The 24,642-nt window shown below is 41.9% G+C and overlaps 2 protein-coding genes across 3 annotated transcripts in view; both read left to right on the top strand.

Moving 5' to 3' along the window:
- The first annotated feature begins 1,562 nt into the window (after window positions 1–1,562).
- cdan1 (codanin 1) lies at window positions 1,563–17,482 on the top strand. Its single transcript, XM_083791247.1, has 28 exons — window positions 1,563–1,699; window positions 2,447–3,147; window positions 3,739–3,945; window positions 5,231–5,412; window positions 5,757–5,873; window positions 6,137–6,215; window positions 6,788–6,908; window positions 7,065–7,174; window positions 7,344–7,433; window positions 7,530–7,605; window positions 7,776–7,981; window positions 8,807–8,939; window positions 9,107–9,250; window positions 9,534–9,700; window positions 10,294–10,375; window positions 10,628–10,717; window positions 10,826–10,880; window positions 11,346–11,482; window positions 11,891–11,994; window positions 12,753–12,908; window positions 13,186–13,249; window positions 13,362–13,440; window positions 13,680–13,909; window positions 14,710–14,817; window positions 15,211–15,274; window positions 15,522–15,736; window positions 16,326–16,433; window positions 16,634–17,482. The coding sequence occupies exons 1-28, from the start codon at window positions 1,622–1,624 to the stop codon at window positions 16,742–16,744; spliced, it is 4,014 nt and encodes a 1,337-aa protein (XP_083647373.1). The 5' UTR covers window positions 1,563–1,621; the 3' UTR covers window positions 16,745–17,482.
- Window positions 17,483–17,712: 230 nt separating this feature from the next.
- The window catches only part of stard9 (StAR-related lipid transfer (START) domain containing 9), a 51,044-nt gene continuing 44,114 nt past the window's right edge, over window positions 17,713–24,642 (top strand). For both annotated transcript variants that reach the window (XM_083792695.1, XM_083792694.1), the window contains exons 1-3: window positions 17,713–17,932; window positions 20,438–20,507; window positions 23,264–23,380. In XM_083792695.1, the coding sequence (XP_083648821.1) occupies window positions 17,853–17,932; window positions 20,438–20,507; window positions 23,264–23,380 (267 nt within the window). In that variant the 5' untranslated portion in view covers window positions 17,713–17,852. The remainder of the gene's footprint in view (window positions 17,933–20,437; window positions 20,508–23,263; window positions 23,381–24,642) is intronic.

Raw genomic sequence — 24,642 nt, 5'->3', positions numbered from 1 at the left:
AACAGTCGAGAAATAATCAAGTTTCGTCAGGACAAACAAATGCATAAATGCACAGACAGATGCAATCAACGCACACAAGTGACACCCATTCCAAAGCTAGAGGTAACTCCTTGACCTGACTTAGCTTGCGTAGAGAAAGTGATTTCATGTCAATGCCCCAAGGCACAGCACTTTTTTGAGCGTTGACCCCAGTAGAAGGTCTGCTGCTGTGAATTTTACACCTCTCCCGCTTAGCGGAGAGTGTGGTGTGGTAGAGGACATCTCCCCGAACGCGTGGGTATGTCCAGATAGTTGCCTCGCGGAGGCCTCTTTGTCCAGTGTCCATTCTGGGTCCGGAAACGGTACTTTTTTCAGCGTTGACCAGAGTAGAAGGTCTGCTGCTGTGAATTTTACACCTCTCCCGCTTAGCGGAGAGTGGGGTGTGGTACAGGACATCTCCCCGAACGCGTGGGTATGTCCAGATAGTTGCCTCGCGGAGCCGTCTTTTGTCCAGTGTCCATTCTGGGTCCGGAAACAGTACTTTTTGTCAGCATTGACCCCAGTAGAAGGTCTGCTGCTGTGAATTTTACACCTCTCCCGCTTAGCGGAGAGTGTGGTGTGGTAGAGGACATCTCCCCGAACGTGTGGGTATGTCCAGATAGTTACCTCGCGGAGGCCTCTTTGTCCAGTGTCCATTCTGGGTCCGGAAACTGTACTTTTTTCAGCGTTGACCACAGTAGAAGGTCTGCTGCTGTGAATTTTACACCTCTCCCGCTTAGCGGAGAGTGGGGTGTGGTACAGGACATCTCCCCGAACGCGTGGGTATGTCCAGATAGTTGCCTCGCGGAGCCGTCTTTTGTCCAGTGTCCATTCTGGGTCCGGAAACGGTACTTTTTGTCAGCCTTGACCCCAGTAGAAGGTCTGCTGCTGTGAATTTTACACCTCTCCCGCTTAGCGGAGAGTGGGGTGTGGTATAGGACATCTCCCCGAACGCGTGGGTATGTCCAGATAGTTGCCTTGCGGAGCCGTCTTTTGTCCAGTGTCCACTTTATAAAGTCCATGCACTCCAGTGAATAGCATTTATCCATTTAGATAACTTTATTATTATTATTATAAGGATTTAATTACTTATTCTTACACAGAAACATAATGTGTGTCTTATAGCATCATATAGCATCATTTAAATGCTTAATTTGTAGTTTTAATGTGCAAATTAAACTTTTTTTCAATACTCTAGAGGGTACTCTTATTTTGAAGAGATCGTCCACCGGAAGTCTTAAATTAGCTCACTAGATTAGCTCACTAGACGCTGCCCAGGGAGGCTGTGTGCGCAAAATTTTGCATCGACCGGGTTAACGCTGCCAGAGATTAGCAGTACACATGTCACAGACGTACGGACGGACACAATCACACACACACACACACACACACACACACACACACACACACACACACACACACACACACACACACACACACACACACACACACACACACACACACACACACGTCACGCACACACGCACGGAGTGTGTGTGTGCCTTCGGCCTACCTTCGGCCTGGTGGAGACATGAACCCAGCTAAGTGACGTACGTCATTCCCCTTTCCCATCAGTCCTGCAGCCACGCACCTATTCGCCAGAATGGCGGCTATTTTGGAATCGCTTCTTCTAAAGAAAGTGGAGCTTAACAGGGCCTTGTATTGGCTGAAAAATACAGAGGTGAGTACACAGTAATTAAAAGACGCGCGGGTGTAATGTTCGACATAAGGTGGCCTTAGCATTATCCGAGATATGAGATGACATCACCCACAACCGATGTAAACAAAACTTTTAGCTAGCATGCTAACTGGCTATGCTATTCGTTACGTTGGCTGGTTGACAACCTAGGCTACTACGTTCGTTGGCAAATTACTTTGCTTCTAGTCACTAAAATTCAAGAATTCTAAATGAACCTAAAACGCTCATGATACCTGTTCGCTATCAACATATAAGTTACAACTCCCCAGGTATGCAGGGCTTTAACACTAGTCTAGAGTATATTCAAGTTCAACCTAGCCGCAAGCAACTTACATTCAACCCGTGTCCTTCTGAGAGCGAACAGGGTACTGTCGGAAAGATAGAGAGACTTAGCCCTACAAGCAGGGTTCCGAGAGGGGCTAAGAGATATATGAGTCTATATGAGTTATACCCTGGCCTGTATAACATGTATATAACGATGCAATGTGACATAGCACTGTTTATAAAACGCTGTACCCCTCCAACTGTATATATCCTACTTTCTCCATTTTCAACTGTTCTTTTGAATTACATTGAATTTAATTAAATTACATTGAATTGAGTCGACGACTCGACATAGTATTATAAAATGACCAATGTTGATTATATGATAAATTCGATTAGTATTGTATTGTATAGTATTGTCATCCAGCAGATGTAAACATACAGACTTGTTGTTTTTTCCAACAGGAGGGTGAGTGCTTGTCACTCAGTGAACATGTGGCGACAGTCCATAGGCAAGAGTTTGTCCCTTTCCTCTTGAACTTCCTGAGGGAGCAAAGCAGCCGAGCCCTGACCCATGGTCCTGCAACACCCGCTAAGACCCCCAGCTGTCCCAGCGAGCGCAGGGGTGGAAGGTCTGCAGGAGGAGGTTCTCGTAATGCCAGCAGGGTTCAGCTCTTTTCACCTGCTCCCTCTGTGTCTCCAGGAGCAGAGTGGGAGCCTGTTGGCCAATCTGGGTCCCACTGGCACAGTGGGGTCAGCGACTTAAGCAGCCCCTCGTTCAGTTCGGCGTGGAGTCCCACCTGCAGGCCCCCAGGTTCAGAGCGCCGACCAGCCCAGAGGATCAGTCTCGGGGACTACTTGGTTTCCCCTCCCGAGGTGCAGCACAGCCCCGGCCTGCAGCAACAAAAGGGTCGCAGGAAGGGTGGTGGGGGTACAGGGATAGGAGGACAGGGGAGACATGGAGGGGGACGTGCCGGACACCAGAGTGAGGACACGGGACGATGGGAGAGTAGTGGAAGGAGATCGGGTGGTAGAGGAGGAGGAGGAGGAGGACTAGGGTACAGTAGGGTCAGTGAGCAGGTTTCACCTTCTCAGACGCCAGGTCAACTCAACTTCAACAATTTGGAGGAATTCCCCCCTGTTGGCTCATCACCCGTTTCAACCCCGTAAGTAGTGTACACAGTGATAACAATTTCACATCAGGAATCAGGATAATTTAAAAATATATATGAATCGTCTTTAATGTATTCATATAGATATTCATAAATCTGACTATATACAGTATATGAGAATTGTACTCAAAAAGCCTAGATGGTGCAGTGCAAGTGAAATGTTTGTGGCTGCAAGAGTCAATACTTTTCAAGCTGTTCTCCGGAACTTAATGCATAGATTCATGTGTCGCTTGGATGAGTCTGTGAATAGCATCATCGTCAATATAAATAACCCTTTCAAAAGTTGCACTAGATACTCCTCTAGCCTTATTATATATTTATAACTGTCACAAATGTCTGTCTAACATGTACATTTGGACTTTTTTTTCTCTATGGACCCTGAGTCTGCAATAAAGGCATTCATTCATTCATTCATTCAGTCAGTCAGTCAGTCATATATATATTTTAACAGCAGATTGTCTTTGAGTCCACTGACTATTCATGTATTAGTAACTAGATCTAAACAATTAATTCAGTCTGATTTCACGGGACATGCTTGCTTGGCTCCCTGCATATTTCCTTTACTGTCTCTAATGTGACCTCCAGAATGACCAAGCCATCTCGAAGAATAAACCCAACACCGGTCAGTGCTGAGAGGCCACATTCCAAACCAAAGAGTTGTTTCACCTCCACCCCATTCAGCAAGCCCTCCACCCCTCCGTCAAGTGGAGAAGCCCCAGTGCTGGAGGGGCCACTGCGGGTAGGCAGCCCTCTCGGTCTGCAGGAGGAAAGGGAACTACTAAAGAAGGAAAAGTAAGTGGACATTTTTCTTTAACTCATTAAGAGCTGAGGCCAATTCTACAAATGCCTTCTAAATCAGAATTTCTCAAACGTTTTCCTGCCAAAGACCTACAAATTGATATTTAGCCACGGACCCCCATCTGGAAATGTCTTGTGCCAGGGACCCCCAGAAGAGAAGATTTGTGTTAAAGCGCAAATAACATGCATTTTAAAACTGCTTTTAATATTTAATATCATATTGTCTATGTCCCTCAAAGTAATTTCTAATGGTTTGAGCCTCAATCAGCACTCAGTCACATATAACCAGTCCTTGTCATTTCTTTCTGGACTTTGAAAGCAGGTTTAGCTGCAGTACCACAATGTCCTGACTCCTGAGGTGGTGGGGGTGCTGATATGCAGATTATTTAATATTTGAGTCATTATAATACTGATGCTAGATAAAATCAGGCTTGTTGTTTCCATTCCATGCCAGCTTGGAAAATCAACAATGGTGGACATTGTAAACAAAGTGGAAATGCAAATTTGGAACTGAAGACTGAAGAAGAGGAGGAATTATACAAAGTAGGACATTGATGACATCACGATGAGGACAAAATTAGTTGAGCTGTTCCTGAGAGCAATTTCCATTAAAGCACCAATATGATATGAAAGCCTGATTGTTGATAGAAAACATATGGGAGCCCCAAAAACACAAAAGAAAATCGAAAAAGTTGAATTGTATGTTATAGGTCTCCAGGGGTAGGGCCCGACAAGCCTATGGCTTCTACTAGCCCTTTTTCGGATATCGGACAGGACATGAGCAACGGACACTAAAAAAAACCAACTATGTGTGCTATGTATGAACTGTATGTCCACCATTCCGAAAATAAAACTGAACTAAACAGAGGTCCTTTAAAAAAATAATTAAATTATTATTTTGATTTAATCCCAAATAGCGTTACGTTTTACCCACTGTACTTCTAAGTTAGTTTATCTACTTCCAGCAGGTATACTGTAGGCTAAAACCTGTGTTGACTGATCATATTACAAGTTGCTTAATGCTTACACACTAAGTGGCTCTTATTTTGAAATGCCCAGTTTTTAGAGGAGATTCTATTTTTATTGCAGCAATTTTGATGCTGGTCAAAAGTAAATAAACTAATGGATAGGTTGGACAGTAAATTACAGGAAATTCGTAGGAGTGGGAACTGGGAAATACATAAATACTACTACATGCATTCAATCAATAACACTGATCGCCCATGGGTATGCAGTGCACACAGTCAAGCCATGTTGTTTTATCATCACTTGTCTCCAGGTCTAAGCGTGCTCAGCAGTCCCCTCTGCCCTCCTCTCTGGAACTGTGCACCCCTACCAAGTCAGGGCTGAGAATGAGTTCTAAGGGTACCCCAGACACACATGAGAGTCCAGAACCCACCAAAGTCACCCTAACTTCTGAACTGGACCTCCTTGCAGAGCTGTACTGCATCTGCATTTCTGGTAAATAACCACAAGGGGGGGCTAAACTTTATTAATCACTTTGTGATGTTAGAATATTTTCATCCAGTGTTTAGTTTAAATAGGATAATGTTAGTAAGATAATGAAAAAGCTGTATGATTTAAAAAGTTAAGCATGAATTAAAAATACAAATACAAGATTAGAAACAAGGGCTGGCTTTGATATACAGATTTTAAGAAGGGATGTAACTCGCAACACTTTTTTCTTTGAAATGCCTTTTATAATCCCTGCCTCCCTTGTGTATTTATCCTTTTGAATCTTTTTTCAATAAAGTGCTCATTCAATCACTCAATCAATCAAACCTGTTATTATTTCTGTCTTAAAGAAAACCTGGTGCCAAATATATTCCTGGAGCTTTTCTTTGTGGTGCAGTTGCTTACATCCCGATCCCCACCCACGTCTGAGGAAGATGAAGAAAGTCTCTGTGGTGCGGTCAGCCCAGGTTAGTATTGAATTGCCTTTTTGAAGGGCGCTAGCCCCTCCTATATACAGCTTTTGTCCCCACACATCTCATATTTGCCATTGACAATGAAAGGAGAAATTAGGTAAAATGTCCACCAAATATGACGTAAATTTGTGGCAACACAAACCACCCCTCACTTCACACGGTTGTGATTATTTTTTGTTATAAATGATCTGTTTGAATGAATGTACATTGGCCTATAATATGATTTATATTAAGGGCATTTTTCTTTCTTTTTTCAGGTGTTCTGGAAAGAGGTTATCTCAGGCGCATACACAACTGTGTGTATTTTGCAGTGAGGGTGCTGGAGAACCAGTTTCAGTGAGTCATAGAATTATCTTGTTTTCAGTGTTTATGGCGTTTGTCCCATATGCACAAGTCCGTATATTTAAGTGTTTGTTGTTGATCTACACATGTTTGGCCCATGTAGTCTCACACACAAATGCAGAAGTCAAGGTTATTGTAATGTGTTCGTTCGTATCTGTATTTGCATCCTTTATTGCTCCACAAAGTCTGTTGTAAAAAAAAGCTTGCTAAATGTACAGTACATTATAGATAAAAGCAGAAAATATCAGCTTGCCAGGGTTATTGCGCTGACAATGTGTCGATTGTTAATTGCCGTGTTCAGGTTTCGGTACCCAGCAATGGTTCCTGTTGTGTAGACCAGAGCTTGATCAGTTAGAGTGAGAGCGTCACAGAGACGCTGCTAGGCACGGAAATGTGAACACGCTAATCGACATGTCGTGAACGGTTGTGAACGGCTGTGTGCAAGCTGATAATGCGGCTTGTTATAAATTTGAGTAATAGGCTATTTGACTACATCACAAAGTTCCCCATTGCGATTTGTTTGATTACTAGGGTCACATTCCTAACTAGTTTTCTTCATGTGACAGCTTGGTAGCTCAGCTAGACAAGTGCACATTACGGCTGCTGGCTGAGAACGAGAGGGTGGCCTGTTTCTCTCCAGCTCTCAGGGACCGCCTGACACAGGCTCAGGACACCAGCACAGCCAAGGTACACATACATGCTACTTTTACATAGAATTCTGCATGTAATGAAAATTACAATTGAAATAGCAAGGTTGGTATTGTAATAATAATTACAGTAACAACCCTACCGTTGTTGTTTTTGGAATCTATCAAACATTCCATTCATGTTTTTCCCTTCCAGCTCTCTCCTTCAGTTTCCACATTCATCCATTCAGTCCCATTTCAGCCTGCCACTGACAATAGGTCCAATTTCAGCAATGATAAGTCCTTCCACATCTTTAAAAAGCAGAGGTAATGTACCGGTATATACTTTATGTATTCTTTGATGTGCATTCTATTTCTACTAGTAGTATTTAGCATTTGTTACATGTTCTGGTTTAAAGACATGGAGAGTGAAATGTAAAATGCATGGGTAAATGACGGGTAAAAATAAGACATTTTTTTTCTTTTTGCATTATAGGGATATTTTCTATGCAATCTTACGAGAGTGGGAGGACTGTCACAAAGAACCTGGGTGGAACTTTGAGGTGGTTTTAGGCAACAGGATCAGGTAAGCGTAGTGAGCCATAAAGTTACACATTCTTTGTGATAAGACTTGCTAGCTGCAAGCCACCTGATGCTAAAATGACACAATCTCTCCTTTCAGAGCGATGGTGAGTCAACTGACGTCTGCAGGAAACCACTCACATTTTGCCCGGCTTTTCCTCAAGCAGCTGGAGCAGGTAAACCGTTTGTTGGAAGGTCACACACCCAGTAGGTTGTTGGTTGAAGCACTAAGCATTCGGGAAACCCCAGCAAAGTCACAGGCATTATTTACCCAGTACATTCTAAAAGTATTGGGATAAAAAACAAAAACAAAACCGTGACAATTTCCTTGGTTCCTTTCCTCCAGATGTGTAAGGGTCCCCATGTGAACTGCTCTCCCGGGGACCCCCCCGACGCTGACCTACTGGGCATGTTTGGAGCTGACAGCCTGGGACGACTGAAGCGTCTGGAGGAGCGTCTGATTCAGCCCCAGGGCATCACTGGACCCTGTCCCCCACCATCGTTTCCTGGCCACCAGGAGTTCTTCAGGGACTTTCTTCAGATGGCCAGCTGGTGAGAGATGAGAGATCTCAAAGTATAAAGTTGGAGCTATTGCGAAGATCAAATATGTTGTCACAGTCTAATTCAAGTAGTGTTATTGTCTGGCCAGAAGTAGATTCCCGCTTGAGGGGCAGGCAGGGGGGAGGGGGGGGTTAAGATACAGTGAGGTCATGGCCTACATACTGTAACTATGTGTCGCAGTACTGCGAGCTTGTATATTGTACGCACAAATCAAAAATTAATTACGCAGACGCTTTCCCGGTTTTAATTTTTACATAATTTGATACCTTATCAATTATCAGTTACTAGTCTAGAATTTGATGTTTCTTCATCTATTCCAGAGACTTCTATTGGAGAGTAGTGTAAATGAGCGGGCAGTCACGTGGTTCATGTAACTCAGTGTAACTCACTTCATTCTCACATAGACTCCAGTGCATTCTGTAAACTTCTGGTTAAGGGCTTTGTCACTATTTGCCAATAGCATGCTCTGTCTGTAGAAGACTGGCCCGATGAAGTAAAGGTGGTGACACAACTCTCCTTATAATATGGTTGTATATAATAGGCGTTGTGAATGTGATGGACTATTTATCATAATGCAGAAGGTAGATCTTTAGTATGAATTCACCCAAATGGTCACTTACAGGCCAAATGGACCATTTGGTTACGTTTGTATTGTGTTAAAATTAAATTAATGCTGATCTTTTTACTGTGTATGGCTACTAGCAAGTAGCAACAAGGCTACAACAACAAACTGCCTCACTGGACCACTCATACGACGTACCTTTATGTTGGCCTTGACCTGCATGTGACCTAACATCATCATGTGTTGCATGCCAGCTGCCAGCTGAACCAGCACCTGAAAGACAGCTTGTGTCAGCAGCTTCTCCAGCTGGACGAGGTGTCCATCCTGGGCCCGACTGCCTCCAGTGGGGAGGGAGAAGAGGAGGCAGAGGGAGACATAGAGCAGCAGGTGCATCATGGATACTGAAAAACAAACAAATAAATTAATCAAAAAGGTTTATTAATATTTTTGTAATTGCTCAAAAAGAACAGAAGAATGAATTCCTAAAATATGAATCACACTTCTTTAGCTATTCTAACTCATCATGTATCTGTGTACTACTCCTCCTCATTCAGGACGAAAAGCAGAGGTTCTCTTCAGTTCTGCTCCTGGCCCGTCTCCTGGCCAAGTTCCTGGGGTTAATCTCGTTCCTGCCTTACCAGACATCTGAGAGGCCATCAAGAGAGATACAGGAGAGTGCGGTGGCCCTCCGCAGCAAAGTAGGAAAGCAATGACACAAAATATCTCTGAAGCAGCATTTTTCTGGTTCAAATGTCGTGTGGATGTACCGAATGTAATCAAATCCACTGTCATAAAAGTGCCTACATATTTTGTTGTCCCTTGTGTGGAACTCTACTCCCTTGACACAAGCTAGACATTTTAGTTTCTTCTTAGGTTATATGCGTTTAATATTTTGAACGTAATTGTTTTGGCAATTACACAGTGCATTTCAATTGTATTCAATTAATATCTCACTCATCTTCTGTCCTCTTGGTGTCTCAGAGTGCTCCAGTGCTAGATGTGTGTGCCGTGCTGCGTAACAGTGTGCAGAGAAGGAGGACCATTCTAACTGTTCCCTGGCTGGTGGAGTTCCTGTCCATGATGGACTTCACTGGACCCCTGCTGCTGTGCTACAGGACTGCACTGGGCATGCTCCTGCTCCTGTATAGGTCTGTCTGCATGTTCTGTAGCCTCCTTAAATCGTTATTTATGCTTCAATGCACAGCATTGCCACTCATGGGGAAATTACACACTGCGTTTTTGGGGTGTCCTTACTACTGTATATCACTCACTCCAGTTTTTTTAAATCCTTAAACTGGCTCGCTGTGTGTTTTATAAGGGCCAAAATATAATTCTGATCTTGTGCGATATTATGAACCACCCAGATCTCTCAGGGCATCTGGAGGTCTGATTTCGGTCCCTAAAACCAAAACTGAACATTGGGGGAAGCAGCATTTTGTTTTTATGCACCACATATATGGAACTAACTCCCAAAAAACTGCAAGTCTGCTACCAGTCTTATTTCTTTTAAATCACAACTAAAGAGAAAGGCCTTTCTGTTTGCCGCTGCCTTTGATTAAGTAAATGTATTTTTTCGTTCTGCACTGTAATTGTATTTGTTATGTTTTACTTAATTTGTTTGATGCATCCTAATGACATGTTTCCTTTGATTGATTTTTTGTGTAAACCACATTGAATTGCCTTGCCTTGCCATATCTGCAATGTCCTGGCTTTGATTCCTATTACTTTTCTTTCTATTCAGGCAGATGGTCCTGGGCAAGAGCAGTGAAGTTTGTTACCTAAACGAGCTCCTCATGGTGGCTGTTTTGGGTTGGCTCTTCCAGGTGAGTCTTGTACAGGGACCAACTGCACAGGACCATGCAGTTGTATTGAACCCCTTATTTTTGCACTATAGACCACTTGGATTCATAATTATCACTTTAAAGGCTAATTCATACAGCATAGCACAACCCTTTTGCTTGACAAATCTGTTGAACCTCTGATGTCATATCAGAGGTCATATGTTATATTCAACAAGTGACACCTTAAAACCTAAGGATCAAGTGTAATTATAAAATTTTATTTGTATATTCCAGATCCCAGTGATACCGGAGGACATTTTCTTTACTAGCGACTTCACTGCCGTTGCTAAGCTGGAGGACAGCAGTCCAAGTACTCAGGGACTTGTAAGTGATTTATTTTAATGAGATATCTGTAACTCCATTGAATTGATCTCTGTTTAATTTCTACTGAATCATCCTCCTGCTTGTTGGGGTTTCCACTACATTTTCCAGGACTGCATTCCCCTCGTGGACCAACAACTTCTCTATACTTGCTGTCCATTTCTGGGTAAGTGTGGGTAGTTTTATTATTAAAATTTGCATTTTAATTGCATTTCATACCTTGATACTAATAATATATATTATACATTCCTCTGTATTTAATTCTGTCTAGTTATTATTGCGAACGCAGTGAGCCACTTACTATGACAGCAGGGGCTGAGTGTCTGTGTGTGTGTGTGTGTCACGCTGTGTGTGTGTGTCACGCTGTTACACCACCGGCCCGCCACCAGAGGGCGCAGCTGTGGCACGCACGCACGCACGCACACACACACACACACACAGGGCGCAGCTGTAGCACACACACACACAACCACACACACACGAGCTGCGTTCGCTTCACGCGTTTGCGCGTCTACATTCCTCTGTATTTAATTCTGTCTAGTTATTATTCATTCTATCCATTAATATTATATTATATAATATATATTTTCAACAGTATTTATATATATGTATAATTTTTTAACCTTATCAGGTGAGTTCCGTAAGCTGCTGGCTGCTTTTGTGTCTGGAAGCGCAGCAAAAAGTGGAGGAATTATCCGCAAAATCACTCCGACGTCTGCTGAGCCCAAAGATAAGCCCACTATTAACAGGTCACAGCAGAAACTAGAGGCAAGTCACTGAGAGAGGCAGCAAATAAAGCTATGAGATGGACTGAATTGTTTGCATGTTACTATACCCAAAATGAGAATCCATTCAATCGTGATTCATTGTCTTAAAATCAAGGACCAGATTCCTGAAATACCCTTAAGAAGCCATTTCTAAGGATGTCATACTGTCTAAATGTAAGAAAAAGGATAACCATAGTTTATATTATCAGACATTCAGTATTTTCCTTAAATTCCTCCTATAGCCTCCTAATGGTACACCGTCCACAACTTTAGAAGATCATGGTTTCCATTGTATTTCTGAAGTTCTTAATATGATTGTTTTCTTCTTAAACAAGTTCTTAAGATTTTGTGAATCCGACGTCATAAGTTTAATTGTATATGTTTTTGTTGTTTTTTTGTCTTAATGAAGATCGACCTTGAACAAGCTTTCTTTCACAACCAGCCTCCATCTCTGCGGCGCACTGTGGAGTTTGTTGCTGAGAGGGTTGGGTCCAATTGTGTCAAGCATATGAAGTTAGTATCATTGCACATGCATGTGTCCATGACATGAACCTGACTTTGCTTTTGTCCACTAGCCTTAGCGTATCTTCAATTCCAAAGTATCAGCGAATCTGTCGTTGACTATCAATGGGAACCCTTAATCCATTCATCACAGCCGGGAACCCCTATTGGTTGTTTTAAGCATTATGTTATACTTTGGCTATTGAAAAATAGCAGATCTACAAGCTCATGCTGCGCTACAAGCTTGTAGATCTGCTATTTTTGAAAAATCGTGAAAATGTGACGGAAATCTTTGAATATATATTCTTTCACAGTTATTCAGAAAACTGTTAGGATTTAGAAGCCTTTTTTATCAGCCTCAGGTCTAAATGCGTTAAACAACAAATGATTGAAGTTGCTGCTAACATAGGCAAACTTTGCATTCATAATTACATTCTAATCACTTGTTGTTGGCAAACTAGATTTTTTTAATGATCTATGTATGTGAATTAAGTTCTAAACTTTTAACCACACTGAGCATGAGTGTACATGTATCATTTTTGAGTGGTGCAACCACTCCTACAACCAGCAATGTCCATGCGGACCATGCCTATCTATGTGGATATGTTGTCATGAGCACGATGACTTATTAGTATCAGTAGGGGGCGCCAGAAACAGAGATAGTGCTGTGCCTGCTGCCTGCTAATGAGAGAGAGAGAGGTGGGGGAGGGGGAATTGCACCACTCAGTTCACACGGGTGTGATTTTTTATATATGGTCGGGTTGTTTCAGGGCTACGTATGTGAATGAACTGGTCCAGAGAGGTGAGAAGATGCTGAGAGATAGACTGGAGTCACCTACCTTCAATGCTCCGAGTGCTATACTTAATGACTCCATCTGCGTTCAGCTGTGTGATGGAGGAATGGAGGCCCTGAAAAGAGCCACCAGGTACGACAGCTCATTATAGTAGTGAACAGTCTCTCGCTCTCTCACACACACACGCACACACACACACACACACACACACAACTGTCTTATTTTGCTGCTGTCATATGCCATGCGAAGATATGTTTATATGTGTGTTACTGTTTTTATCAGTTTATCAAAGTGTATGCAGCTTGAAAAAAGGTATTTGGGACAGCTCTATAGAATTGGCATAATGATTTCCTCCTATTCGAGTAGGATTAAATGTTTCTTTTCGTCATATTCTAATTCGTGTCGATAGATTCTGCAGCAAAAAGAGCCCAGAAGCCATAAGAATGCTGCTACCGGAAGAGACCTCCCCTGCTGTAAGTTCTATAATGCTCGTAACCTTCCTACTGTAAATAACCAAACACCTCGTCAGATTGTGTGTTATGTGTGTTGCTCAATGGACAACTCATGGCTGTGTCTCCCCGCCAGGTCCTGACCACAGCTGAAAACGTCACCAAACGGCTGGCCACTGAAAAGGCCTGCACCTGGCTCTCTGCCAACATCACAGGTAGTTGTAGAACGAGAATGAATGCACTCTTAGAAGTATATTGCTGCCCCTTGGCTTACAGTACATTTAAGTTATTTCTGAAACATTTGTCTTTTTCAACCTAATTGCCATGTATCGTGTATGGATAGGGAAGAATATTTAAAATCAGGCACATCTATTTACATCATGCATTGAATGTTCACGATACTTGTCCCTTGCTTGATCATCCAATCAATTTTATTTCCTTTCCTCACTGTCAGCCCTTACAAAGCGTGAATGGAAGAGCAGGTTTGATCGCGTGATGAAGTCTCAGGCCAATCCTCCAGGGTCAGATTCAGTGGATGTGGAGGGGGTTGTAGTTGGCATGGCCAGTTTGGCCACCCAGGAACAGCCCATCACCCCCAAGAAAAGACAGGATGTTGAGACCTCCTGTCCTGCAGACTGCAGCCACGGTGCCCCTCTGCCCTCTGATGTCCTCATAGATATTAAGGTACACTAATGTGAGAGGATAGGTTGCTAAACATTTTATTTACATTAAGTTAATTTATTAGGGAGGGAGATGTGTTGTGATGTATGAAATGTAACTACATAGTTTGATGTAAAATATGTAAATAAATATACATCTTAGTTCCACACAATGTAACTTTCCCCATTTTCCCTGTTTTTGTTTTTCCCAGGTGAATTTTTAGCTCATGTCCAATCTCATATTATATTGCCTAGACTAGGGTAGGAAACATAATTCACAAATGATAATCTAACCTACAAGGCTCCAAATATATAAACCTGTTAACATAGAAGTGGATTGATTATAATGTACTAGAGCCGTGCCTGTTGGGCACTGGCCTACTTGGAACAATGCAAGTTGGAAAAGCATGCCCACCCCCACCCAGTTATTATGTCTGACTGTGTCCCTTTTATGCCCATATATGGAGTTTCTTGTCAAGCATGCCCAAATATGGAGTCTATGCTGATGTCAGAACAACATTGTGATGCCAGAACAGGCCAGCTCCATATATAGAGATATAGGGGTGATCAGGTCCAGAGCCTGGCTTTTGTGCTGGTTTTGGACAACCGGCTATCCGACGGACTCGACACTGGGCACTGCACTCTCTGTGGGGGTGTGGAACACGTGTGTCGGTGTGGTGAACGGTTCTCGAGTTACGTGGATTACAGACGAACGTACACGCATGCGTACACACAGAGTCTTGGTGCATTTATAGATAGATATATGGTATCAGTCCAAATTTAATTCAGCTTCTTTCTGTGCCTCTGCCTCTGGGTTATGTTTAGGAGGTTCTGAGCATCGCAGTAGGACCCAGGACAGACAAGGAGCTGCTTTCTGGCTGCCAACTCAGAACTTTACTGGGGAGACTCGGAGACACACTGACCTGCAGAAAGGTACAAGAGGGAACACGATATGAGAGAGAGAAATACAATATAGTAGTATATAATACAATATAATAGTCACACATAGGATTATTATTCCTAAAATCATATTTAACTTGGTGTCTCTGAGCTTGGATACATCTTTGAGCTGGTTTGTGACAAATGTGGTCTTGTCTGGGATTCGTGTAGTGTGTATTTACTGTTATTTGTAAGTGGTTATTACTGTTTATCTGTCTTTCGCCTTTGTGCTTCTAATCACATTCCCAGATATAAAGGCTATAAAAGCATATAAGGATATATATATATATATATATATATAAGGATATAAAAGCAGTATGATCAAACCTTTGATCCTTTAGTCAGTTTAGTGGACTCTGTCGCTCATTATCTTGTCTTTCCTCAAAGTTCTTAACTCCAGTGTCGGAGCAGATGCTGCTTCGCTCCACTGTCCTTCTAGCCTGCAAACTAGGTGAGTGAGCCAAGCCAGGACTAAACAATGTGCGTGTAGGGAAAACAAATGTTATGTTCCGATATTCTATAATCGTTATGTGTAAACTATTGAACAAATTTGTGTCACTATCTCCTTATGTCCTTTTTGTAACCTTTTGTAAATTCTGTATATTTCTCGACTCATTCTAACGCTTGCAAAGCCATATCACACCTGTTTCATTTGACTTTTAATCTATAACACTGTAAACTGCCATGCTTTTACTCAGTGTCTGGAGAGCTGCCAATAGCCTGTCTCCAAGAGTGCAGTAGTGGCGGTAGGGTTGCTGCTGTAAGCACTGGTGCAGAGTCTGTTCCGCATGTCAGAGATGTGCTGGAGCAGCTGGCTGCACTTTGGGAGAGAGATTGCTGCTCATCGGCACCGCTCCACCTGCTTCTCACCCAGCTCACTGTCACTGCTGTGCTGAAGGCCAGTGACGTAGAGGTAGGAAGATCACACAGCATTTCATTTAAAGAAATGTGAAACGTATGTTGTCATGTGGTGTACAACTGTACAAGGCAGTAGATTTCTTTCCTTAATTGCATTCACCTGGTGTCCTCTTCTTGTCCTGATAGCATATGAAACCAAAAGTAATAGTGATACCTGAATCAGGTATCACCATTACTTTTGTATTGTACTCATGTGTGAGTGTGTGTGATCCATTTCTTTAGATTAACCCCTCTTACAGATCTTACATTTGATTCTATTGTTTTTTATTGTCTTATTTTCTATTTCTACCCCATTTTCCCCCTACCTATCTAGTCATTATGTCTATTGTTTGTTTATTTATTAAGGATCCCCATTAGTCTACACCGTAGTGGAGACCATTCTTCCTCACAATACAAATCATAAAATGCAGTACAGCATGATCAATGTTGGTGAACAAAAACACAAAGTTAGAGTAAAATAACTATAAAAAACAAAACCGCTTTGTCTGTCCGAAAACACCCAAATGATAACCTAATCTCATTCATTCTCCCCACACACTATTATTGGTATTGTCTAATAATTTCATGTTTCCATATGTGATCAGTGGAACAACTACCTGTTCCTGGTAAGACGGCTGGTGGACAAAGGCTTGCTGAAGGAGGAAGAGGTTATGACTCAATGGAGGAAGCTGTCCAATTTACCATTACCAGTGGTGAGGGTCTTTCTTTGCTGTTGTTGTTTTCCATAGTACTTATCATTATGCTCTCATTGTAAAATCATTCTGGTCTCCTCCTGTCTTTCCTTTGTTTTCCCATTTCTCTCTTTTTTGTTTTTTTGTTCTTTTATCTGTTTTACTGTATGTCCGGCCTCAACCCTCTCTCATTTCCTCTCTCTCACTCTCCCCCTCCACAGGAGTTTATAAAGAACCTTCAGCTGCGGTCAGAGTCTGCTAGCCCTTCAGAGGTGCAGAGTGGCATGGACATGCTGCAGGTCTCGCAACAAACAGTAGAGGGAGCAACTTGACTGAGAATCTGAGATACCGTCCTCCCTGGATCCCATTGTATTGCATCTCAGAGATCACCACAGCCTTGTAACTGACAGGCATTATTACTGTGCTGTGAAAGACACACCAGTGATCTGTTATTGTTAACTGGCCCCTCTTCAGTTCAGACTTTGTGCATAGGTTTGTATATCCCCACACTCGGGCACAGGTGGCTGTGCAAGCTACTGGCCATTGTTCTGTACCTGCTATGCGACATCCACCTATTCACAACACCCTCTGCTCCTTTGTAAAGGTGCAAATAAACCATGAAGTCCTGCCACTCAGGATTAGAAGATGGGGGCATATGTGGATGATCTGTGGAAAACACGAAAACGGTGTATCCCATTAATGACTAACATTGTCCTGATTTCTAAATGGGAGAAAGGACATTCCTCGAACCAGAGGGTTTATGGCACAGCTAGAGCCTAGAATTAAGACATTCTCTTTATCTGGGGACCCATCAGAATCATAAACCATGTGTCGGGGGTAAGAAATACTGTAGTGGGCAGTTATTTACTCTTTCAGGCAACACAGAAAAAGGGTAATTGTTTTAGTCCAGCACTTTTTACATAATTCCTTTGACTGGCAGCACATGTTTGTTTCTTGAATGCAAGGCTGCATTTGTGACACTTTTTTAGTTCATGTTGAACGTGTTATACTTTGCTTCTAAATTACTGAAATTTTATTTCGACGTCGCACAATTAATTAATAAAGATGTATTCTATTAAAAGCGTATTGTGCTTTATTGAATAGCAAGTGCAACCAAAATGTAAATGTATACTTTTGTTTGTAGGCAGTTTTAAAATGATTATACATCATGCAATTGCAACCAATGGCCCCAAAAGAATATTACAGCCAGGAGGAGTAGCCATGATCCGCATCTGCGCTCCGCCTCACCCTATCTTGCCATCAAGCAGGAAGTTTCAGTTAACAGTTGAGCGTTGGGGAGGAGGGGGCTCGGTTGCCGGGAGAAATGGCGTGAATGTGATTGACGGTTGCCAACGAGCCGCCTTTCGGACGTTTTCACCGGATAACTACAGAAAGAGAGAGATGTCTTCACATGGGTAGCTTGAAGTTACGAGCCTGTCTATGGAGTTACACGAAAACTCTTCGCATGGCAACATGGCAAATGTTAAAGTTGCCATTCGAGTTCGTCCCCTCACTGCAAGGTAAGCCGATGTTCTTACTCTAACATTGTTGTTTTGTATTGAAACGAATTATATATAAATGGGCGACGCGACGTCAACAATAAGCCTGCGTATTCGGTTCTATTCCACTCTGTTGTGTGACAGTGGTGTTACCAATACCAACCAACTTCCAAGGGAATTGCCAAGTTGTGAGCGCTGCGCGGACGATGAAGTCCGCTTCCGAACCACTCACTTTCATCACTCATGCATTATGTTTTGTCTTGTCGTGCAGAAGATAATTATTATTGTAGGCAAAACTGCTACATTATAAGCATAATGGATTGTTAACTTTTAAACAACTTTAAACACAGTTTCAACTCTTTGAGTTTGAAGACCGGGCCTTTATAATGGCACATGGTGATTGGTGAAACACAGTCAGACAGCAACTGTAGCTGTCAGTATAGAGAGGGAGGGGAGGGGGACAGTCAACAGTGTGGTTACTAATGTGGAGAAAAAATTACGGTTAATCCTACGTGGAAAGCAATTTTAGGTCTACCTCTAATAGTAGTAATAATCTAATAAAGCTACACACATTTACCCCATATCTAATCTTACAGACGCTTGCTTTAGTCTATGCAGTAGAGAATTGTGATTACAAAACATTTGACTATAAATCTATAATGTCTTTATTACTTTTGGTTCACTATTCACCTTTTGTTTAACAACAAAAACGTGAGGAGAAAAACCCCCCATTTTACAGTGCTGTAAAATTCAATGTTGAAGTAGCACAATAACACCGGGAGGCAGTAAAGTCAGCAAGTCTCACTAGAGCACCCCCACTACTGCCACTACTTTTAGGCCAAATTACTACAGCATGTTGAGTTTAAGGTATTTTAGGGGAGCCAGAGTTAGGAGATATTACATACTGTACTTGCTGGTTATTTTTGCTCATGTAATTCATCTAAAAGCTACTACAGCATGTCATAAATGTTCAAGCTACACTATGAAGGACAGGAAAATAATATAATAGACTGTCTTCATGACATTTTGCAATTCAAAAGTACTCTTAGTGGTGGAAAAAGTACTAATTATTTTTACTTGGCATTACATTATTCAGAAAACGACCTTCTGTGTCACTGAGATAACGTTATAAAGAGAGCCCAGCCAGCCAGCCAGCCAGCCGTGTTTGTCAATAGGCCTGGCATAAGCATGCAGTCTTTTGTTTCAGACTTCAGCTGACCAATAGCCTACAGTGGCCATAACTGAATGTGTAGTGTGGCCATGTGGGAAACAGAAGGCCCTAGCTGGTTTGTGTCCAGGCCCCGGCTATGTGTGTGTGTGTCCCTGAGCAATACTACTGAATACTTAACCACTAACTGCTCATCCCTCAGCACTCATCATGACCATCTGAGCAGTCAGCAGCTGGGCAAAACTGAAATTTAACATCCCCTGTTAAGAACGATCTCCCTTCCCTTTACTGTATGGAATAGGAGGATTATGGGCCCATCAAAAGAGCAGGCAGTATGTTACTATGTTCCACATGAGCTAAAAAACATCTCAAAACTATATTGTCAAAGTGCTCTATTTTGGTTTGTAATCAAAACAGAGTTTTAGGGGTTTTACCCAATTTCCATGGAAAATAGTAAAACCAGAGAATGCAAGGGGGTTGATGCACCAACCACCCCCATTGCATATCTCTTCTCTCCATGTTGACGAGAGCCTGGTTAGAGATTGAAAGGCTGTGGTTTAGGGCAGGGCCAGTGGCAAAAAGAAACCCGCGGGGAAAGGCACACGATTACGACAGCCTCCTTGTCTGCTGCGTGCCGCAAACGGAGGCCATCAAAGTGCCGAGTATTGCGTGATGTTGCACGGCGTGGTAGCATTTCTCCATTATTATCATCACCCTTGCCTTGGACATTTAAATTCACTCCGCTTCACCCTGAGAGGCTTCTTCCAGTTTCACTCTGTTGCATCAGATTGTGCCTTGTTCAGCAGCTGGGGTGCACACAGCTGGCCCTGTTCCTCTCTCTCTCACATGCATGTGCATTCTCTCTCTCTCACACACACACACACACACACACGTGCGTGCGCACATTTTTGTTCTGGAAAGGGTTCAACTTCAAACTGCCTCATGAGTGTGTGGGGCTGTTTTCATTTAAATCTGAACTGGTCAACACTGCACACAACTCTCGATTCGGCGGTTTAATGGACACACACACACACACACACACACACAAAAGACACATTGTTGCAACTGTCATATGATGGCCCAATGTCATATTCTCAAATGAGCTCGAATTGTTCTGAACTTTTCTGCACACTCCCATAACCAGAAGAACAGTAACAAATGATACGTAGCCTACCGGTAATCTTTTTTAGTGTAGATAAGGTAGTACTTTCAAGACAAATCGATCTACACTATGTGTTTATAGTATGCTTTCACCAACATTCATCACTTGACATTACTTTTCCTAATATGGGTATGTTAACATGGATGCTTATTGAGAGATGAGTTAAGAAAAGCTGTCATTCCTTTCTTGTCCACAGGGAGAGTTTGGATGGAGGAAAGCTGGCTGTACAGGTGGAGGACAAGTTAGTTAGGATCCGAAATGTGAAGGTGAGTGCTTTTGCAGAATACAGACCAACAACACACACTTCCACTAGGGGTGTGTGTGTGTGTGTGTGTGTGTGTGTGTGTGTGTGTGTGTGTGTGTGTGTGTGTGTGTGTGTGTGTGTGTGTGTGTGTGTGTGTGTGTGTGTGTGTGTGTGTGCCTGCATGTGTTGCATGGGTGCATTCCCTTGTTTATGGGATGTGCCTGTGTCTGTGCGCAAACATCTGTGATTGAGTTTCAGTACGAGTGAGTCTGTGATTGTGTGTTTACGATTTACATGTTTAGTTTTTTTGGTGTGGGGTGTATAGGTCCCAGACTCCCAGTGAGGTGGGTGCATTCAGACTATCTCACAGACAGGATGTTTACAGTCTTGGAGCGGCCACTTCCTGCTTGATTCCTCTGGCGTTTATTATAAAAGTGTTGAGCCTGCTCTCACATACAGGACCCTCCCCGTCATACACAAGCACTGACACACTGACCACAGCACACACAAACAACAGCACTGACAAGATACTCCAGATACGTGAAATACGAGGCTCTGTTTGTAACAAAGGCCATTTTTAGTAAGGACCAAAAGATGATCATTAATGAGCTAAAACAATCCATAAAGCTAAATAAAGTTCACCACATTTGCAATACCATAAAGCATAGTCTAAGTCTTAAAGATAACTTTTGTTTCACAATGTGCTTTGTGCTTTTGAAGGTTATTTTTTATGTGATTCAAAAAAGCATCCGTTACCAATTATCACAAGTGATGTGAAGTTATACATTTTTTATTAACAAAGGCACACAATCTCAACGCTTTCACTGGATTCACTTAGAAATCAGTCAGCTTCAATAGATGAGTAGCTGTGATTTGTTGAAGCCACATTGTTATAGTCTGTATGCTGCTGCAACAGAGTGGCGCCTGCTACCGTGTCTGAATCACTACCAGGGTGTTATTCTAAAGAAAGAAATATGTTGTGATTTATATGAGGAAAGAATTCCTTTGATAGTTTCTAGGATTGGAGTTTGAGCATACTCAGACAAATTCAATGCGGTTGCATTTGGCAATAAATGTATGCATGTATTTCATCCTTTTGTTTGATTGTATCATTTATGGATATATTTGTAAATGACGTATGCACATGTTCTGAGTGATTACAGAATAGTAGCATTGATCATATAAAATTAACTTTTTTCTTTTTTGTGTTTACCCCCCCCCACACACACACACACAAACTGGAAAAATACCTGATTCTTGTATTGTTTACATTTGGCTCTGCTTTTACACGGCTGTATGAAGAGACGGCAGACAAAGGGACGAGCAGGAAGTCAGTTCAAAATGATGGTGACAGAAGAGCCACATATGGCCTCATTCTGTCTGGGAGTGGGACGAACCCGCTGTGGTTCTGGTGGGACCTACTCCCATGGGAATCATTATTTATGAAAATGGGACACTTTTGGAGTAATTCAAGACAGAGAGAAGAGGGATTTCTAGAGGACAATAAACTACAGGGATACTGACACCAAGACACATGTTATATTATAATTGAATTGAACTGAGCAAAAGGTGAAATGTGAAACGATAAAGAGAAACAATAAGTGAGCGATTATACAAATCTTGCGGACTACGCTCAGGATGATTAGTTATTAGTATTAATTAGTATTATTAGTATAATATTATATTCACTTTTACAGTATTCACTTTTATGTTCATTTCATTTAAGATTATATGCTAAAATCAACCAAAAGATTTGGCTCTACTGCCTTCTTCAGTGCTGTGTATCTGTGTCTTTTACTGAGAGCACTAACAGGGCATTGTTGCTCTTAGCGAAATCTGGGTGCCACAAGGCCATTGTTGAGTATCATAACAGTACTTCAGTGCTAAAGAAACAGGTTAAAAGGTCAGTTAATTGCGTGTGAGGAATTGATACTAGGGCTGCAGACAGAAAAGTAAAAGTTAACGTTGACAGGCATGCTGGGTGCAGACATAATTTGACTGAGTCATCAGTTTATCCCAGTCAGTTTAATACGAGAGGGTGAACAGTGAATACAGATTATAAAGTAATGCGTAATGTTGTCCTAAACAACAGCTCTGCCTGGGCTTGTCTTGCGATGGTAGGCAGTGGCACCTATAGTGAACAGGATGTGATTAGTGTTAACCCAGTGAGGTCGATAATGTACTGAATGCTTCAATACTTGTAGTGAATGGAAAAGGCTTGTCTAAAATTCAAGTCCACACTCCACAGCAGTACCACAATGCTAGAAGAAGGCCTGTATAATATATTTAATGCAACTTTACTGTTTTATTTGTTTGTTTACCACATGGCATGCTGTTTGTCAAATGTCCATACTTCAGTACAATATAGTAGCTACTAGCTACAGAATGCACACGGTTTGGTATATTATATACTGTGTGTGCTATTGTGTTACTAAAGCCTGATTTAAGTGTTGTATGACATGTCACACAAAAATAATGTATTTTCAAAATACATTTTAAAAGTTTAAATACATTATGTTGAGCAGCAGAGTATGGCCTTGACCTGCTCTATTATGTAAAGAGATGGCACTCATCACAATAAATTAGATTGACTTCACTTGACTTTTGTCACTGGAGCATAAAACACTGTACTTGGTGAGTATCAGACACTGGTCACAGGTCATTACACAGGTCATTAACCCAATTCAACACAATGAAGCGTCTTAAGAAAACACAGCATTAAAATGAATTGGGATTGATCCCTAATATTTCGTGTCTCTCTCCCCTAACTCTGCCTAGCTGGATGGACGGACAGACGGTGCTGTAGATTCCAGGGAGAAGCTTCTAGAGTTTGGTTTTGACTACTGCTACTGGTCAGCTGACCCTGCAGATCCCCGCTATGCCTCACAAGAGGAGGTAAGACACCTGTACTGTACATTATGGAGATCGTGTCCCTCTATTATAGATGGACGGGTGGAAAGGCGGATGGTTAGGCAGATGGTAGAAATAGAAACAGAATAGAAACATTATATTATATTATATTATATTATATTATATTATATTATATTATATTATATTATATTATATTATATTATATTATATTATATTATATTATATTATATTATACTTAATAAAATGTCAATCAATCAACCAATCAATCAAATATCTTACGTACCTACATACTTTCAAAAGCACAAAGCTGGGGACAGTAGCAACTGCTGCTACAGGCGGCCACTTGTGTAGTGCCATCTAAGGATGTTTGCTGTCGTCATGCTATGGTCCGTGCCCTGGACAGGGTGTAGGGCGTAGTGTGTATGTGCGTGCCAGGCCGAACTCTAAACACTGGCCAGGACTCTACATTGGGCAGTCACAATCTCCGAGTACCAATGGACATTGAGCCAAAAGGAAATGCTGTCCTTGAAGACAAACCACAACAAGGAGGTTGTTTGTGCACGTGCGCTGCGTGTGTGTGTTTGTGATTTTTTCCCCTTTACAGATGGTCTCTTAGACTTAGGGGATTGGATATCACTCCATCTGTTACCCAGAAGTCTCTGTACCTCAGCCATGGCACGGCCATAGTCAGCTGCCTTTCATGTCTGTCCTGTGATTGGATGATTAGATCTCTTTGGTGATGTTCTGATTGGAGGTTGCTGCTGGAACCGGAGAGTAGGGGCCCTGGCTGCCCAAACCAAATCAAGAGAAAGTGTCCGTCCTATCATCAGTACTTTATTTGGATTTCTTTACAAGTAAAACAGAAAAACGTACGCATACGTATGCATGAACATTATGTATGAGCACAAAAACATAATATAAAACATATATAAACATATAAAAGGATAGACAAGATGAACAAATACAAATAAATCAAATTAACAATTTAAATTAGTTTACACGACCAAACACGCAGCATCATCAACCGTATGTTTACTAAGACAGTAAACAATCAAAAGCCTGACCATGGATCACATCAAGGACCTTCAACATGACTGAGGAACACGTTCCACTTCGAATCATATATATCATATATTTAACTGATTATTCATATTGAAAGATAACTTCAACAAAGCAGCCACAATTCTAAGCTGAGTAAACCATACATGTGCTGGAGGCAAATCCTCAGACTTCCATTCCTGAACAATGATTTTCCTGCCCACCTGTATGCTGTATGAATCCAGTCA

The sequence above is a fragment of the Protomyctophum parallelum genome (assembly GCF_964188405.1).
Source record: "Protomyctophum parallelum genome assembly, chromosome: 20".
Classification (NCBI taxonomy): domain Eukaryota; kingdom Metazoa; phylum Chordata; class Actinopteri; order Myctophiformes; family Myctophidae; genus Protomyctophum; species Protomyctophum parallelum.
This window is presented reverse-complemented; position numbering and strand designations above follow the sequence as displayed.

Excerpts from the sequence above, each read along its gene's own strand:
- cdan1 (XM_083791247.1), top strand. The coding sequence starts at position 1,622 with ATGGCGGCTATTTTGGAATCGCTTCTTCTAAAGAAAGTGGAGCTTAAC. Across the intron at positions 11,995-12,752 it reads AATTGTGTCAAGCATATGAA|GGCTACGTATGTGAATGAAC; the intron begins GTTAGTATCATT and ends GGGTTGTTTCAG. Across the intron at positions 15,737-16,325 it reads TGAAGGCCAGTGACGTAGAG|TGGAACAACTACCTGTTCCT; the intron begins GTAGGAAGATCA and ends ATATGTGATCAG.